At 39.0% G+C, this 20,032-nt stretch overlaps 1 protein-coding gene across 1 annotated transcript in view; it reads right to left on the bottom strand.

The window, feature by feature from the left end:
• Positions 1-14,030, bottom strand: part of DCDC2 (doublecortin domain containing 2) — a 63,892-nt gene extending 49,862 nt beyond the window's left edge. The window contains 3 exon segments of the mRNA XM_040545703.1: positions 7,125-7,127; positions 9,007-9,058; positions 12,392-14,030. Of these exon segments, the coding sequence (XP_040401637.1) occupies positions 7,125-7,127; positions 9,007-9,058; positions 12,392-12,684 (348 nt within the window). The 5' untranslated portion in view covers positions 12,685-14,030.
• Positions 14,031-20,032: the final 6,002 nt, after the last annotated feature.

Here is a 20,032-nt window from a genome sequence, read left to right as displayed (position 1 = left end):
AGAGACAAGGTATATCCAGCATTAATATATCACAATCATTTGTGAAGTCAAGACATTATAAACTTTAAAAATTCAATTTTTACAGATTCATACAATCATATAATTGCCCACAGATGAGTGGAGACTCCACTGTAGAAAGAAAAATTAACCTAACGGATACAGAAGAAATAATTGACCTAAATGATACTACAAAAATTACATTTTAAAATGTGGAGGAGCAGAGGGAAACAGAAGTGACAACTCCTCAAAATATTTTTATAGCAACTTCTCAGGTGCATTTTGAGGAAAATTCTAATGGTAAATTCTGACCTATCAAGTCTCAAGCATTGTATTTTCCATCTCACACTGCCCTGTCAAGGTGCCTGCCTCTTCAGCTGACACTGGACAATGCTAGGGAGTCCTTCCTAATCCAGCATCCCACCAAGGATGGAGCACGTAACTGACCTAGACTGGGATCTGCTGATAAACTATGCCTGCCCCATAAGATCCCATAGCTGATGTGCTGCAGCTTGAGACCATCAGCAGGAGGCACATTCTGCCAGTCACAATCTTGTTCTGCAGTCACACTTCATCAAAGGACCAGACACACTCTGTGAAGTCCCCCAGCAGGCAAATGCACTCCACTGCATGTTCTAGCACATGATTGTGTCATCCAGCTTGTGATCAGCATGAGGGACTGACAGGCACTGAATCCGAAAAAGAAATGAAAAAGTTTCAAAATATTAAAGCACTTATTCAAATCCTTGTAATTATCAAGCTGTTTCGCTACAGAGGGATGTTCTGGGGTTGCATACAGATGCAAATACTCAGGTCATAAATGCATGAAAGTTTTGAGGAATCGTTACTAATCCCCTGAAAAATCATTAGTGAGAATACTAATTGTTGTATTCTACAAATACTCCTCCAAATATGACCACATCTAAACCAACCTATAAAAGAAGAATCTGCAAATGAAATAGAATAACATCAAAACATGCTTATGTAAAACAGTGAAAAAAAGGATTGTATCACAGGAAAAAACTGACCAAGAAACACCTACTAAGTTTCAGGCAATAAAATTGCAGGATACCCAGGGTGATCACGCAAGAAACCTGGAGGTGGAACAGTGATGAGTTATCTGAACCCATAGATGAGGGCTGGGGGAGCAAAGTCCCACCCACTGTAAGCAAAGATCAGGTTCGAGACCACATGATGGAACTTAACAGGTACACGTCTATGGGGTCCTATGCCATGCATACCAGGGTCCTGAAGGAACTGGCTGATGTAGTTGCCAAGCCTCTCCATCATATTTGAAAAGTCCAGGAAGGGAAACATCACTCCCATTTTTAAAAAGGGTTGAAAGGAAGACCCAGAGAACTACAGATCGGTGAGCCTCGCCTCTGTGCCTGGGAAGATCATGGAACAGATCCTCCTGGAGGGGAGGAACTGGATGATCTTTAAGGTCCCTTCCAACCCAAGCCATACTGTGATTCTATGAAAGGTAGGATAACCTCTGGTGGGTGGTTGGCAGAGAGACCCTAGTGCATCCCTCACACCTGAGCCCCTGACACGCATCACTGAATCTGGCAGTCCAAGACCATACATATACACAGTCACTTGTAATGCTAGATGACAGCACTCCAGAGTGAACCCACCACTCAAAGAATGTGGTTAATGAGATCCTTCCTCAACTAGCCCAACACTTGCCTACAACCAACCAGCTCTTACAGTGCCAATTTTCATACTCACTGCCTATACTTACTGCTCCCAATCAAAGGGCAATACTGTTATAAATACACTATCAATAGGCAAATATGTTACAAAGTGTGGAGCATGATGTTTCCGTAGCATTGTCCCAACTGCTTAAACATCATAAAAAACAATGGTGAACCTGAGGAAAGGAGTCTACGTCACCCTTGTTTCTCTATAATATAGATCCAGATCTAGATATGGCTTATGTAGAGTAAGAAATATATGTAAAGTTTTCTTAAATACCTTTATAAAACTTTTTCTGGAATATAACTTGGTAAGAGAGATCCAAGTGCAATGACAATGAATCCTGAGCTGCACAAAAGATACTTGTGTCAGTGTTTACCACACAATCACCTTGTCCTATAAGCCCAGGAGAAAAAATGAAGTGCAAACAAAAAAAAAGTCAGTGTTGTTACTAACTAAGAAAATCTGTCTGCTATCAACCAAGGGCAAATCTGTCTATATGGCCAGTAATGCAGCTTAACACAGGCCTACTATAAACTTAGGAAATCAAATCTGTTTCATAGAGACACTATTATCTTCATTTGTTCTTCCTGTTGAAAGAGACAGATTCTTCGATATCAAAGTACATCAACTCTTCTTAGGTGCCTGCAATTCTTTACTTTTATAATAATGAATTGCAAAGATGATTTACTTCAGTATGTTCAAAAAACTGTTGGTCATAAGAAGCCAGACAAAGAAAGGAGGTTTCAGATGCACACACATTTGTCTCAAACACGGAACTTAAAACAAATAGTTGCCCATAGAATCTGCAAATCCAAAAGCCAAGTTTTATTCTTTAGCAGATTACCCACAAACCAGCCCCAAGGACAATTCATCTTTTTGAGTGCACAAGGAGAAACCATCTAGATTAGAGAGAGTGCCTAAAGAAATATTAATGTCCACTCTTCATACATTATAGTTGGAAAATAATGTTCTGTACCTTTTACAAACAATTAAGCTTATAATAAGCAAATGGTAACTGTGTTGGTCCATCCTTCCTCAAGAGATTTGTTAAACTCCTCAAGCACATCATTTAACATGTATTTATATTTGCAGATCACCTTCACTACAAAACAAATCTCTCTTTCAAAACACGAAGTTCAGTTGCCAAAAAACATGAAGGACAGATACATATCTGAACAACATTTTGTATCAAAGCTTTAGCTTGGGTTAGGATGAAATATTTTTACTACTTTCTCTATCAGTACTGTAACAATAAAATGTTTTGAGACATATTATTACAGCATTAGAGCTCTGACAGGGGCCAAGAGCCTGGCTGCCGTCTGCTGAGTGACACACAGTTTTCCCATGCTCATGGGCCAAGTGTCTTCTTTCATCCTTACTGTTGTCTCTGGTTGAAAGAGGGAGTAGGGAGAAATCCAAACTTACTATTGCCACAATACCCTCCGGAAGTCTAAACTAAGATGGGATGTGACACTTCTGGGGGATTAGCTTGTTGCAGAAACCATCAAAAGGAAATTGAAAATCAGACTTTTTGTAGTAAGCTTGCTTCAGCCTTCCATGCAGACTAGCTACCATTACGTGGTATAGTGCAAAAGATATGTTGTCGCTTGTCTGATAAGATAAACAGCAAAACAGAAAGTTAAGAGTACTACTACCTCAGTAAAAAACTTGAGCTAGAGAAAAATTTGCTCATACAGACAGCCTGTCTCTCTTTACCACTGGTGCTCATTGCCTTATTTCTGCTTTGTTCTTTTCTTACTCCCTCTTCATTACCTGCAGCTCACCTTTCTGACTGTCACACACACTCCCATTCAAGTGAAGGTGCAGCACTGTGAAAATGAGCTGAGTGGCACGCTCAGGTTCTGGTGTCACAGCAGCATGAGAACTAAGGGGTTTTACCTAAACCACTGCTGCTAATGATAAGTAGAGTATAGTACAAATGGGCAAGGAAGTAGTCGATACACCTAACAGTGGATGAAGAACAGAAGACATGGTTTTAAAATCCCACCAGCTCTAGCAGAGTGCAGTAGGGTATAAACTTGTGAAGACATAACTTGACAGTTTCTCAAATGTTACTGAATCAAAGCTTATCTCAGAAATCCAGGAACTGAGAGCAGATGTTAATGTGAAACTAAACAACATGCAGACAGATGTTCGGAAATTAAAAGGATCTTGCAGGTTTTTCCTGTTCTAAACTCCTACCTTTCTTCTACACAGTTATCCATTTTCTCTTGAACTATTCTCTTCATCACATGCACTAAGTATGACAGTCTTATGATGATTTGCAACAGCAAAGAAGGTAATAAGGTTTCTAACTATCCTCACAATCCAGTGACTGTTAAACAATATACTTATAAAGTATATAAAAATAACATTTTTTTTTTCAAAACCTACAGCATGCCATCTCCTTTCCTGCACTGGGTATGGCTCAAAAGTCTGCTGAAGTCAATGATCACTGAACTAGACATTCCCATGAAGAGAATCTATTGGAGCTCTTGCTGCTTAGAAACATAATAAAAGTTAAGTACCATTTTCATGTGCTTTGCTCCTATCAAAGCACACCATTTACAGTAAGATGACAGAATAGCCCTCTCTCATTCCGTACTGATGCTGGTTTATACACAAAACTTGACAGAAAAGGACTATAAGTTCAAGTCCACAGCTGGCACAGATTAGTGAATAAAAATAACTATTTTTCCATCAGCTGAACATTTGACTTAGATACTTCAGTCATTTGCCGGCTTTAGACTGGTAAAGAATTAGATTTTAAGGCACTGGATTAAATAAATATATAATTGATACTATAAATACTATCAGATAATGACATGATTTCATTGAAGACCGCATTGAAGCCTGATTCACATCAGTAGAGCGAATGAGGTCTTTTTAAATATTTTTGAAGACACAACTCTTATCAATGATTGAGCCTCACTACTGGTGGGGGATACATACACTCTTTCCACCTCATTTTTCTTTGACCAAAGACAGCCCATGAAGTCTGCTGATGATATCACAATGAGGCATTTTGTGGTATAGACTCTCTATAAATCTATTTGCTTAGACAGAATAAAATGTGCTTTATCAAGCTATTTCAGCACTGACCCATCCTACAGACAATCACATCTATTTGCATGTTCCACTTTTCACATTAAATAGATGGATAGTGCTTAATGAATTATTGTGTGACATCATTTGTTCATTGATATATTGTAACAACATACCTACATCAAAAACTTCTTGACCAAACTTTCCCCAAAGCTCCTCTTGTCATTTGTAAAGGACACACCAAAAAAAAAAAAAAAAAAAAAAGGGCACTTACTTACTAGCTATAAGCTGTACATCCTTGTTACCACCGAATGTGTCAGGTAAGGCAAAGGCAGAATCATGGTATTTGAGAAGCTCCAGCTACAAATGAAACAGGGCATAACAGAGAGAACTAATACTGCTCTCATCAGGGGCAGAACCCATTCCTAAATGTTAAATCTCACCACCTTACAGGAATGGACACTAAGGGATTTTGTTAGATAAGCTCTTGGAAGCCTTGAGATAGAGAAGATTCCTTAATTTTTTGTTGGTGGTGGTGCTTGTTTTTTTCCTCAGGAACACTTTCCTAGAAGACCAGACTCACAGTTACAGATGTCAGTAGAAAAACCTATTTCTGATAGAGTACTTACTCTGTTTTGTCACTCCATGACAAAAGTGAGAAGAGTGCTTAGTAAATTATCACTCTGTATTTCCCATCTATTCTTCTTTCTGAATATAGGTCACTGTATTTACACCATATCCTGAACAAGAATTCCTTCTTTTTAATTCTAGTTTGACACACATTTTCTAGTTATATGCAAATTTAAAGTAAGTGAGATGCTGCCTTCAAAGAACAACATTAAAGTACTTGCAAAAGCAGATGTCAAACATTTAGCAGTTTAACTAATAACCTACAGCTGCATACAAATACACAATGTACAGTGACTGAATGTTTTTATTCCTTTTGCCTCTCTCTTCACTAACCAGAATTGGAAGTAGATATTTGTTATACTGGAGGAAAACCTACACTGAGAAACACTCATCAGGTAGGAAATGCCGAAGTGTGTGCTTCATACAACCAGAATTCATCTGCTTGTACATAAGCATGAAGATACCATCCTTAATTGTTGACCATGTATTTTCCAAATACTAATCCTGTGGCATCTATTTAACCCTTCCAGATCATTGGTGAACAGTACTATGCACGTACGGCGAAATGACTGTCATCACCACTAGGCCAGGCTCAGTGTGATTCCAAAACTCGGTCTAGGGCAAGCCAGCACTAATAGCTTCAAGACCATCTCCTCCAATGGGGAACAACAATGACAAAAAATAAAAATAAAAAAATCATCAATTCTGAACATACCACCAGGAATAAAGAGGAAAAATAAAATAAAATAAAATAAAATAAAATCTGTGATTGCTTACCCTTGAGGTCATGTTCAGAGAAAGACCAGTTTCTTGTGAGAGCTGAGTGGCTGCCAGGTGAGAAAGGTGGGAGGCAACCCTAAGGAGCATGCTTTAAGAGCAGTTACTGTTGTCTCAAGGCTCGGACTAACTGCAGCACTACTGAGATCATGCGAATAGCCCATGGTCCAGAGCCCTGGTAAATTCTATCACATCTGAAAAAATGTTTGGGGGAAAAAAAAAGGAAAAAAAAAAAAAAAGGAAAGAAAGAAAGAAAGAAAAAAGAAGTGGAGCTAATGAAGGAGAGCTGGTTAATACTTCAGCACCAGCACAAAGAGACCAGGAATTGTCCTGGCAAAGATCACACCCTGATTTTAGCCTGGAGTTGTCTGTGAGTGCATTAGTGAGCCTGCCCCCACCCTCTTAGCCCACCAGAACACTATGACTCAGATCTGACCCACAAATTTCTCTGTAGGCCCAGATAAAAATCTGTAGACCAGTACTATGTTTTATTTCATTTTTAGGACTCTTCAAATAAATCAATTACATAAATTAAACTTAACGTGGAGAGCTCAACTCTTTACAGAGACCATGGAGATTGCAAATATTAGTCAAACAGGAGGAAAAAAATCTGATGTAACAGATGGCTTATACTGGTTTACTTCAAAGCCCTGAGATAGCCAAAAGTGTTCAGAATGCAACAAGCACTGAATACAGAAGTAACAGAAGCCTCTCTTACCAAACATGCAACTGTAAATAATGGAAACAACTTCTACAACCAGTTCTCTAAGTGAAAAGAATTTCTATTATATTCAGAATCTCTGTATATGTATATACATATAATGTATGTATAATAAAATAATCCTCAGAGTCTGTTAAGGATTTGCAGCAAAATAAACAGACTTAAAACTAGCCTTAAAGTAGCAAGCCTTGTGGTTATCCTGATAAGTGGTAATATCAGAACTTGGTTAATATTCTTTCATGAAGACAACTACCTGCTCACCAACAGGCATATGGAATTAGTCACACTGCACACTATTAATGGGAGTTGCACAAATTAATGAATGCAACCCAACACATTTTCAGAGATAATTTGAAGCGATTGTCTCAGGTTATCTTTTTCTTGTCCTGAATAGATAAGAATCATTTTATTTTTCCTAGATACCTAGATAGATACTGGTTTTTTTAGATAGATAAATTTTTAGTATTGTTTAGCATTTAATGTTGTTTAGTATTTAGTTTTGTTAGATAGATACATTTTCTTTTTCCTAGATACATATCACCTGGATAATGTTTTAGCATAAAGTATGGTACTATCCACACATTCAGATGTTCAGAAAAAAAAATAGTACAGACTGCTCATACACTCAAAGGTTGGGGTTTCTTTAGGTTCAGAGCTATCTTTTGTGTTGAAGATTCAGATAAATGCAGTATAGTTATTGTACAAAACTTTTCCCACTGAAAAAAATAAATATGATCTGTTACTAAGATCACAATTAAAAGTGATATGAATTACTTGATTCTGTCTGTCCACCTTGTAGTATCATGAGTAAATAGTTTCAGCAAAATTCACAAAGTTTGATCAAAGGAGACTCAGGGCTGGAATAAGAAAATGCTGTAGGTCAAAAATTGAATTTATGGATAAAGGATATCAGAAAGGCAGTGCATATGTGTAGATATGTTGCTAATTCTTAGATACACCTCAGAAACAGAGCATAACCCTAATGCTGACTCATCAGTGTTGAATTAGTTTTTCCTATTTTTGAAAATTGTTCTATTTCCTCTAGGGAAAAAAAAAAAAAAAAAAAAGGAGACATGAAGAACTACACAAAAACAACAGAGCTCTCTCTACAATGCTCTTGTCAATTGCATAAATAAACTAGAAATTATTTACAGTAAATTTATACAGCACTTGTAGTAAATCAAATCTCTGACTTTCTGTTGAATTTGATCTTCCTGTTGACTGTGCCCATTTGAACAATTGAACAAATAAACAAACACAGGTTACAAAGTCATTATCATTTATAAAATGCATGTGTCATATTTCACAGCCTCTGAATAAAAAGAGTCAGAGTATCACAGGAAATGTCATTTTGGCAATAAGCCCTCCATTTTGAGAGTCTTCTTTTACAAGGTATCCTACTGTCTGAAGACACCCGGCACACAAAACATTAAATTGCTAGAAACATGGCATGAGAGCACAAGGCAGAAGAAATGGAAAAATTTGTGAGCTGATGCTTCTTGTCAGGCAGAAGCTGAAATTCAAATGTTTGTTTGGGAATCATTGCTATTCATATACAGAATTAAAAAAGTAAAAATAAGGCAGAGTCATGTGTCTCAAAACCCCAAACCCACCGAGTTTTTTGAAACCTGCAGTTGTGTCATTAGGTCATAGTGTAATGCCATTAATACAAAACTGTTGAGGTTGGAAGATCATGGACTAGAACTAGTTAGAAATTTGCAACTGACACTGGCAGTGACTGGAAGAAGCATTTCAATCAAAAATGACTCTTCTCCAGAGAAAATATTGTATTTTGAATAAAATTTCCTGGTCCAAAACCTCCAAAGTTCTAATTCCAATAATCTTTTCTGAATGAAAAAAAAACATTTATGATCAGTGACAACACTATGAATTTTTCTTTGCTGAAAGTTTATGAGTGGATGTGGCAATTCAGAAAGCAGAATGGAAGACAATCAGTTCGTTATGTTCAGAGCAATCAGAGCAATAGTTATTGAAATATTATAACCAGAATGCTAGATAATTGTATTATTTCTGAACACAATAAATATATATTAAAAAAAAAAAAAAGGTGTAAATGCAGGCATGCCACTAATACTAACTGCAGGGTTATTTCTTAAATATTTCAGATATCCTACCTCATTGTTGACTTCAGCAGGTTTTTTCTTTGTTTCTCCTATGTCCAAATAGCTGTGGAAGGACAACACTATTGATTATCTACAGAAGCATCTAACTTACACAGTACAAATATTTTTACTTTTTTTTTTTCACACTGAAGCTGTTAAAATTTATCATGCTTCATTATAACACAAATGATAACTAATTCAAGATTTTAAAGGAGTGTTAATATAAATCTACACGATAGCGATTATAAGAAGAATAAAAAGTTGGTAAACTAAAACCTGAAGATGATATTAAAAATACAGAGCTGGTGGGCATCCATCCTGTCATTAAAACATGTCCAACAAAAATAAATCACTGCACAAAACGCAGAAGATGCTAAGAAAATTTCCATTCAGTAACAAGCAAAACATTTATCTCTGGGCCATTACAAAAGATGGGGGAGAGATAACCATCTAACTTCACATCAATGGTGATTAGTACAGACGGTCAGTAACCTAGTTGTCAGAAAGAAGCTCACATAATACTGTGAGGTGGATCAATAAACCTCAGCATGATATCAGTTTATCAGGGTCTTCAAAGTCATCATCTTGCCTCTTAGTTTCTCACCCTAAGTCTGATATATTTAAAGCCTCCGTCCATACCCAAGTTTAACCAGGACATTGGCTAGTTTAAGAGGATCTGTACCACTTATGTTTCAACATGACTTGGACACACCTGAAAACTGTATATCCTGTTTTACTGCAGTTGTGATGCAAGAATAGAATATTCACAATTATTTTAAGAATAAACAAAATACAAGACTGGACAAAAAAACAAAATATAGCTGTTTGAACATTACTGCACTCCATTAGGGTACATATTCCCACAAAAACACTGCATTAACACAAAAGTGACAATTAAAACACACCGTGATGGACTAAGTGTATGTTGCCTTTCCAAAGAAAAGGAATTAAGTAAGCCTTCAAGCATGAGTAACCCTGAAACTGGCCAACAGACAGGTACCCAGACCACACTAACTCCGTTTCCTTGTCAGAACTCTAAAAGCTTTGCGAGCTGATCTTCTCATGAATTCAGCTTGCAGAAGCTGCAGGCACATTGAGCTGTTTCTACTTCTCATAGCTGTCACTGCTGTAGAATGAGACACCTCAGAAGTATCTATCTCAAGATGTTAAAATTGACAGAGGTTCATGTGCCAAAGGTGAAAGCAGTTAAGCTTAGAATTCACTGAGGACAGGGAAAAAAATGATTAAGTCTCAGCATAAGGCATCTGCGAAGAAACAAATGCACCACTTGAAGTGGAACGATGACAATTTCAGCTCCTGCTTTTCCTTGGATATTCTCTCCTTTCTATTACGCTCCCACACATGGGTGCCACAAGTCGTCAGTCCAAAGTTCAGCCCTGCTTAGTCTATCACAAATGAATCTGACAAGCATCACTGAAAAAAAAAAAAAAAAAAAAGTAAAAACGTACAAATTCTTGCAGCTATAAGACCAGAGTCAGATCCTTTATGACAGAAGCTCTGGTCTCCCACAGATGCAACTACTTTATCTTTGCCCGTGACACATACAGAAACATACAGAAACATACATTCATTTCTCTAATTCTTCCAATTTCTTCCAGAAAGCAATCCTTTCAACTGACCCCTCCTCTCCTCTGACCTGTCTGGCTAAGAAGGACCCCTAATTATCAGTCTACAATCTAGTTAAGCACAAGTTCAACATTAAACAATCCAGCCTGCCTTAAATAATGCTTGTAAAAGCATTCCCTACTTTTACAGTACTATATAAATACATACTAATAGTGAAGAACCCTAACTCTGAACAGAAGAACAGAAAAGATCTTGTCATCCAGTTCATCCTTCCCACAGCGTAGGACTATCACATGCTATCAAGGGATATATATCTAAAAGCCTGCTTTTACTGAGTGCTTTAAGTTAGCCTTTTTGAAGGTACTCTCTTCATTGACCTTAAATACTTCAGTATCCTGTTGCACGTTGCAATTATAAAAGTCCAAAAAGCTCTCACCACAAAACTCTGATCGTAAAATATGAAATGACAAAAATAAATGCATTTTCCCATCAAAAATAAATCCAGGGCACTCAATTGTCTACACAGTGCATGCTACTGTCAAACACTTACTTACTTTTAGCCTGTCTCTTGAACATAAAACACATTTAGAGAGGTGAAACGTGCTGAGAATTAACAGCTTTAACCCATTCACAGGACCACAAAATTTAATACCAAAAGATACAGTAGCTCTTGAATTGAGCACTGCATTTGACATGGAAGAGAGCAGCATGGGAAAGGGGCTTATATTTAATCTGTCATACATCTTCTCTCTAACTTTGCCACTGAAGCCCCAGAAACTTCAATAACTTTTTAGAAACAGTGACAAAAATGGTAAGGCTGCTGATAGAAAACCTGTTCATTACACACAGAGCTGTATTCTGAAACATACCGAGCTCTCCTGAAAAATGGTACATGATCAAGACAGCAAGGTTCTGTAGAGCTGGTACTTTACCATATAAATTCCCAACCACCCCCAGAAAGGGATTCCTAATTCTGAGATTATTTTTTAAAATGAGCTGTACAAAAAACACACACAAAGATTGAACAAAACTTGTAATTAGGCAGCTGAGACAACAAAATTCACTGCCAGAATTAAGAATCATTACTGATCACATTCAGAGCCACTCAGGAAACCACACATAAAAGCACAGATCTGCTCCACGATATTCTCCTAGTCAGTCACTAGAAAATAGAGAAAATATCAGTTTAATTCTTGATGTCTTCACAGGGAAAACAAAGCAAAGTAATCTTTTAAAGAACAGGAGGAACTCAGCTATTGTCATCATAAGAAAGCCAAATGAACAGAAATGGATGGAGATGTGGACAGTTTAGTAGAATATTTTAGACTTTTGAAAAATAAGCAAGAAAGGAAAAATTGGGAATTAAATTCCCAGGCTCATCAACTTTGCTACAACACTGTCAACACTCCACCTTTCTAGAGCTTTCTCCCTATTAACACTGAGCACAAAGACTGACACTTATCCCTCCATGAAGCACATCCATCACAGCAACATGCCAATACAGCATGACCTTCAGGGTAAAGGACTGCTTCTCCAATTCTATCACCATGTCAAGGAGAAGGCACTGTGAGACTAATGATTATAGCAGGCTTTCTATGGCTCACCTCCGAAGCTCTTTTGCAGTATTTTCTGTCACAAATACCTAACTTTCTTGTTGCCTTAGAACACGGCCTTTTAGTCCGTTTTGTGCAATGCCTAATAAAAGGGGTGCAGGGAATGGGGGGAGGTCTCAAGTATTGCCACAGTGCAAAACCCCAAATGCTGATATTCAAGTTCCATATAAATCTTAAGTCAATTTTCAGCCACTCACTTCAGTTTCTTGAAGGCTTCCCTGCCACCAGCCACATACTGCTCTCCACTCTGAAGCTCCTCCAGCTGCCGGACACGATGCCCAGCCCGGGGGGTATAGATGTTACGTACGGCTCCAAAGGGTGCCTTCACCCCACCTGTCACTTCTTTCAGGAAGACCTCAAAGTTGGACACTTTCTTCTCATTGATGACAATGCGGCGCCCCGGGAAGAAAGGATCCCCATTGCGATACACCAGCACACTCTTCACCATCGGCTGCGAGAGGAACGATGCCTTTGTGCCAGGACTAGTCATGCTCGGTAGCCCAGAACCTGCTGTGTAGCCAAATCCACCATGGAGCACTGCCTGTACCTGTTTATTTGGGAGAGGGCTCCTGCCTGAGCACCCCTCTCAGCTCCACCCTGAGAACTGCCACAGCAGGGCCGCGGCAGGAGGGCCCACCTCCAGGAGGCAAAGGAGGGAGCTGGCAGCTGTGGGGAGGGATCTCAGCCTCCCCTGGGTTTCCAGCACGGCTCTGCTTTGCCTCTCAAAGAGCAGCTCCTCCTAGGCAACCAGGTCTTGCTACTCCCTGGTGCACAGGAGGTTCACACAGATTGCACTCACCCATGCAACAAAACATCACACGGAAGTGGATCCCAAGCAGCAGGGAAATAATGGACTGGGATAGCTTCGGACTCATAGCCCCCCAGGGTCATTATCCTCTGGCTTTGCTGTCCTGGAAAGTGACTTGCCTCTATCACGCCAGTTCCCTCTGGATACTTTATCCTACCTCTCCTCTTCCTCCTCCCTGCCCAGCCAGGCGAGAACCCCTCAGGCGGCTGGCAGACTAAGCCCAGAACCAGCGGTCACTCCACAAGGTGGACAGCGTACAGCGTGCACAAAACCCTGCTGAATTATTCACCAGGCAGTGAGTGGCTGGGGGAAGGAGAGAGAGAGACATTGTGCCCAGAGGCGGGCAGAGGGACGGGAGGGCACAAGGCACCGGGAGCAGAAGGAACAGGACCGAGCAGAGCCAAGGAGGGCAGTCAAGGGCAGTCCCTACTCCTCTGCTCCAGTGGCTGGGCCGCCCCCTTGTGGAGGGGCACTCCACAGCAAGCTGGGGGCACCTGGCCACACAGGGCAGTGGGCAGGGAGAGGGGAGGCCAGGCCAGGCCAGGTGACATGAGGCAGAGCTGTCATGAAATGGCGGCGTGGGGCGAGCAGTCGGTACCGGTGGGTGACCGCTGCCCGCGGCCAGTCGTTGGAGGGGCTGCCCTGCCCATGGGTGCCGGTGAGCCCATGGGTGAGGCGTCTGCCCGCTTGGCCTTGCATTAGTTTGACCCCACCACAGGTCAAACACCCACCCCACCATAACGCCATGCTTGGCCCCACTGGGGCGGGCAGCACGGAGGACTGGTCTCAACACCGTGAACGTTGAAGACATGTTTGAGAGGCACAAGGTGTTTACCCACTGGACGAACCTCGGTCATACACCGATGGCCAATTCTCTGGGTGCATCCCTAAGCGAAGGTCTCCTGGGCGCTCATCCTGCAGCACTGTGGGGTGGGATGGCAGGAGCTTGGGCTGGGCTTTAAACTTGGTGGCCACATAGTTGCTCCTCAGAATTTTAAGCTATTAAAATCTGGAAAAACTTTGCTGTCTTTTAAAAAAAGAAATAATCTTGACATCACGAGAAGATTGGGTGAAAAACACATCTTTGATCACCTCACCAATTCATCTTGGGATTACTTGTTAAATGGTCAGTTTTTTCGCTCTCAGGAATAAAACAGACTTTTACTAGACCTTCAAGATCAAATTCACAAAAATATTATTCAGCTGATCAGTGTGAAGACACAGGCAAGCCACAACAAACGGGTAAAAAAGGCAGTGTCTTCTTTTTGGTATTCCTTGATATTTGTGGGGAAAAAACAAAAACAAACAAACAAAAAAAAAGATTATAAATAGAGCTGAAATTAGGCTTTCACACTTCACAAATTAATTACAAATATGTACAGGCAGTGGATTTTCTTTTTTTAATGAACCTACTCACATGATGCCCTCTGAATGTTTCTTTGAGATGATATGTAAATGTTACATATACTATTTGGGTGCTTTTCCCCCAGCCTACTATCTGAATGGGCAAAATTTGAAAATAACACAAAATTAAACTGCACCCTCCTAGTAATTGGGTAAATTTATTTAGCTATTTGCATTCCGGAAGTATTTAAAAGCTTTAAAGTACTTTTATCATTCTTTGGTTGAGCAAGTCAGATACAATTTGTTCTCTTCAGAATCAGGGCTCTATTGCAAGAGCTAATATCACTTTTACTGAGCTGGCCCAAACCTGCAATCAGTTAATCAGATACACGGGTGACTTACCTCACTAAATGAATCTCAAATGCCAAAGACCACAAAGATATCCTTGGGCACAATTTTATTTATTTATTTATTTATTTTTACACAAATAAACCAACAGAATAAAACAGAATGACAAAAAGTAAAATAACTCATTTGTGATTCAAAGAATGTAATATAAAGTCAAAGTGGGTTGATTCTGCATTCTTCTGAGTTAAACATTTTCCATAGTTCTATGTAGTAAACATGACATAGCACATATAATAATTGTACTAATATACACATTAAGGACCAGATCCAACCTCTAATATAATAAAAAGATTCCCTTGGATTTCACTGATAAATAGATCATGAAATCATCCTGATATAATCTCAACTTTAAGCTATTTAGAACACTTTGTAAACAAATGATCCACTTGAAGCCGTATTTTCCTTGCTCATCTTCAGCCAAACATGATCTCCATATTATCCAGTGTTTGGGAAGTAATTTTAGATATTACATTATCAGAATAATAGATTGTTTTATCTCCTCAGACTATTAAAAAATGATAATAAATTAAACAAGCATGCATCTCATGGGCTTACTCAATTAACAGATGAGTCTTTCATGTATCCAAACAATTTCTGACTACAGATAAGTTTTGTTTTCCTGAAAACACTTTAGACATGCATGACTTTAAGCTCTGCGTTCTAATGCTGTATGTTTTGCTTTGTCCAGGAAGCTGCATAATGAAATACAAAGACTTAGACTCTACCAGACTGTTGCCACACCTTGGGTACAAGGAAACGTAAAACCTGGCAGTAAATAAAGAGAAAATGCCTTAAATTCAATCTGAATTCCTTTAACATTTCCTTTTCCCCACTAATTGTTGCAAGACCAAAGCTGCTTTAGACTTCCTGCCTGGAATTTTTTAGTGTACTGTAATGATGATTTTTCCAAATAGATTTCAACACATGTGATGGCAGGAATTTTTCTTTCCTTTTATCTTACCTCCTCTGATGGGAAAATTACCCCCCTGCTGTGAGTTACAACAGGGCAGTTAACCATTACAAAAAGAGCAATTTCAGGGTGAGTGAAGTCAAATATGCTACTGTTATTGGTTAACAGTTAAATTTCTGTAGACACTGCTGGCTTTCTTATAGTTAATAAAGAGAAACAAGCATATACCAGCCTTGTTTTAATACTGTTTAAAATTGATCTATTGCAACCTGAAATGAAAATTCATATTAAAAAACATGCTTTACGTACCTGTAAAAAACAAGTGCTGATGACCTTCACACTGTTCTGCAGTCATGTAGTCAATGTCAACTATCTACTATTTTTTGCCAGATTCTACCACTTTCAGTGATTTTGGGCCTAATTTGCAGTCACACAACAGCCTTGTCATAGGATTAAGCCACTGAATATTTTACTCTTAAACTCATTTTGACACTTCTGCTATATCAAAATACTGTTGTTCTTTACATCTGACCAGGTTAGTAACAACCACTTTTGCAGATTGCAATGAAATAGCATTGCTAGTCTTAAACAAGGCTAAAACTGGAGGGCAAAACCTTTGTCCAAACCTGTGAGTAGATTCTGAATCCTTCGAGGAATTGCAGTGCAGAATTTTGCTCGTATTTTAACCTTTACCTAGCTAATAGGTGTGCCTCGGAAAACTCCATCTTTCAAATGCAACTAGCTGCATTCCTGCCCTCTTTTGTTTACTTGTGGTGCATAGGAATCTCCATATTTTCTTACTATTACCTTGAAATTCAGTCCCTGAAAAGCAATCGTGACTGTCCAGTTCATCATGGTCTTCAGAGCCCACCATTTCACACCAACTTTTTCAGAATTGAACATTTTATTTAATAGCCGTAATAGGAACACACACACATCAAAAAAAAAAAAAAAGAGTGTTTCCAATACATTAAGTATAAAGTCAGCATGGTTTCCATCTTGCCTATGTATGACTGCTGCCTGAAAGCTAGGAGAAGCTCAAACACTGTAGCCTCTGAGAGCAGGGCCTTCATCCATGAGAATCTGCTCCTTCCAGCCTTTCCAGGAACTGACCTTTTATTCCCGCTATTGTTTCAGTTTCTAAGCAGTCTCCTATCACATTCTCAACAGTAACAAGCCAAGCTACTCAGCCCCCTCACACAGTTAAGATAAATGTGAAGAGATGCATAATCGGTTTTTGACTGAGTCATGTCAGACATCTCACCTTGCTGGAGGTCTATGCATGAGGCCACGTCAGTCAGGCCATGCGTCAGGATCATACGATGGACCTGAGGTCATGTAACCAATGTATGTTGGGGCAAGCGATGAGTCCAACACTGTGGCATAGGGACACAGCATCAAGCAGTGTCCCTTTTTCCGCAGCAAAACACCTCGAAATATCTGCCATTCCTGGACCAGGAAAGAATTCGCAGCTTGTTGCGTGACCCTGACAACAAGGCTCACTGACTGCAAAACACGAGGTCTTGAAAACATAGTGTCCTAGTCCAGAAGAAAGGGCTGACAATGTACAGAAAGGGTAAGGATTAAGTTTCTAAACACAGAGAATGAAATTCAGCTTGTTGTGTTGCACACCAAGCTGGGAATCACACATAATAACTAGACGTTTGTACAGCTTATCTAAAAATCAGACTAAACAACAGCAGCCACTGCATTTCCAGTTGTAATTCAAGAGTAATTGGACTGTTTGCACATACAGTTTTAAATACCTAAATACCAGGTTGTTCAGCTTTCATGCACACACTCTAACTGGAAGAAATAAAGTACTGATGCAGTTTTAAATTTTAAAACCTGTGTCAGAGCAATTTAACCTGCTTATATTATACAATTGCTAGATCAAAAAATGTTTAGCATATTATGATCAATTAGTTTTGCTAAAGAAGATTAAAAGATTACAGTTTAAGCTACTCGTTTTGATGATACAAGTCGCTTTAAAAAGTATTCTTGAGACAGCTCAGATGTTAAGGGGCTGCCCTGGGAAAGGGCTTTGGGAAACCCGTAGAGACCCATGAGGAAATAGTTTCTCCATGGAGAAACAAATTCCAGGTGGCTATCTTAAGTTAGGAAAAAGGTGAAAAATATCTTTCATTGGGTCTTTTTTAAAGTAATGAAAGTGAAGTCATACCTTCTAGGCAAAGACCTCTCTGTATCTTATTATAGCTAACTCTGGTACAGGCACCTGAGATTATCAGCTGAATACTCCTGATTCTTTCACAAAAAATAATAATAATAAAATAATAATAATAAAATTACTCTAAATATGATTATTATGTATTTATTTTTTCCATGGGGTCTTTTTTTTTCTCTCTCTGTAATCATATTATGATTTAGCTACACTTATAACCTACCAGACACGAATCTACTGTCTGGAAGCAAATTTATGTTTTTTGATTAATCTGTTATTTTTATCTTAACATGAACAAAATGGGGCTCCTTTGAGTATTTCTTTCAGGAGAAGAAACGGGTAATGGGTTCAGCCACAACTTTGCAAATACATCTGAATAATCTTTGTAAATAAATCTGAATCTCCAAATTGATTAAATGTACAAATCCTGTCTTCCTTGAACATGGAACAAATCAAACAATGGGAGATATGTCTGTATCTTTTTCTACCATAATTTTACCCAAAAGTTCTCAGTACAGAATTTTCAGGACTTTTCCGATACCTGATGTTCTTCTCTGTGTTTTTCTTTGGTGTCTGTGTTTCTGTGGTGTTTCTGCTCTTTCTCTTCCACATACCCCACCTGCAATCAGATCAACCCCTCATGTCTGCATTGACATTAGGCTGGCAGAGAAACTAGTTGCTCACATAATTCATCCTCATAAATGACTTGTGTTTTGGATGGCAATTTTATGGCTAAACAAAGCTGTGCAGGAGCTATCCACTCACTTTAGATAAATTGAAAATAACCATCACGCCTATTTGTGTCAATGAGCTTCTTCAACTCCAAAAAAACAGCAGATGAGCCATTATTTTTTTTCTGATGAAATACAGCGTATTCCTCCCAAAGGTTAGCAGGAGACACCAGATACCTGAAATGTGCCTACAACAGAAGCAACAAGCAGCTCATTGCTATTTAGAACTGCAATAAATAGATGGCAGTTCTAAATCTCCAGTTATCTTTTGTCAGCAGCAGTATACAATTAGGCATGTTATCTGTGCTTCAAAACTTATCCCTGGCTGCCAGTTCACACCAATGCGTTACCTTCACCTCTAAAAGTAAGAGCTATTGTCTACCCTTCCAGACAATTACAATGATGACTGCATAATGCAGATATAATGAGACAGAATACCAATACTTAGTGGTATGTTGGCCTATTACTGCATACATGTCAGATTTCACACCAATATATATTTGATGTGAAGTTATGTCATCTTAGTTCTAACACTTGTGTTGTGTAAGCAGCCAGGATAACAGATGGACAAAGGAAAACAAATAAATCAAACCAGTATCTTTTTCCTCTTTTTTTTTTTTTACCGAGGAGAGTGAAGCTTCAGCTGTGTAAGACTTGCTGCAAATTCATTAAATGTAAATTTCTGGCAGATATCCTTCAGATGCTTCCCAAGCTTTTGCATTCTAAACATACAGTCAACAGAAGCTGCAAGTAGTTGCCAGCAATCATACATCTTAGCTTCCTGCTCTCCTGCAGTGTTTTCGGTGCTGTCTGGTATTTCCAGATTTTGTTTTGTTCAAGTATCTATCATAACCAAGAGCATTAAATTAGTCATGTACATACTGCCACCTGCTGTGGTTAACCACATCTGAAGCGCTACTATTCATTTCAGTGGATTTCATTTTTTTTATCAAGCAAACAGGGGGCAGGCGTTTGCATCGAGCCAGGCTTACCCTTAAAACTGAAAAACTACGTTGGCTTCAGCCTGTGGATGTACGCTGTATATAATTACTAAGGAACATTTTTATTTAATTACTTCCTCATGCAGTCATTTATCTTTGTGCAAAGTGTGCGTAAGACGTCCTTCTGACTCCACACGTGAATCCACTTCAAGCGCACGCTCATGTATGCACATTTATGTATATGCACGCAAACACACACTGTGGTGGAATCAGGACCTGCAGAAAATAGATAGATAGATAGATAGATAGAAGGGACCAGTGTCTGTCCTCTGTCACCTCCATCGAATTCCTTTAATGTACAGTGCAGCTGAGGTAAAATTTGGCCCCGACGCCCGTCTTCGAGACTGAGACTAGAGTTCAGGTCACTGTTTGGATTTGTGCACTCCGGCTGGGGCTGCCACACTGCACGAATCATTTCATGAGCAGCACAATCACTAGTTTTATTTCCACGCTA

The sequence above is a fragment of the Cygnus olor genome, chromosome 2, assembly GCF_009769625.2.
Source record: "Cygnus olor isolate bCygOlo1 chromosome 2, bCygOlo1.pri.v2, whole genome shotgun sequence".
In the NCBI taxonomy this organism is placed as follows: Eukaryota; Metazoa; Chordata; class Aves; order Anseriformes; family Anatidae; genus Cygnus; species Cygnus olor.
Note: the sequence above shows the minus strand (reverse complement) of the source record. Positions and strands in the feature narration are given on the sequence as shown.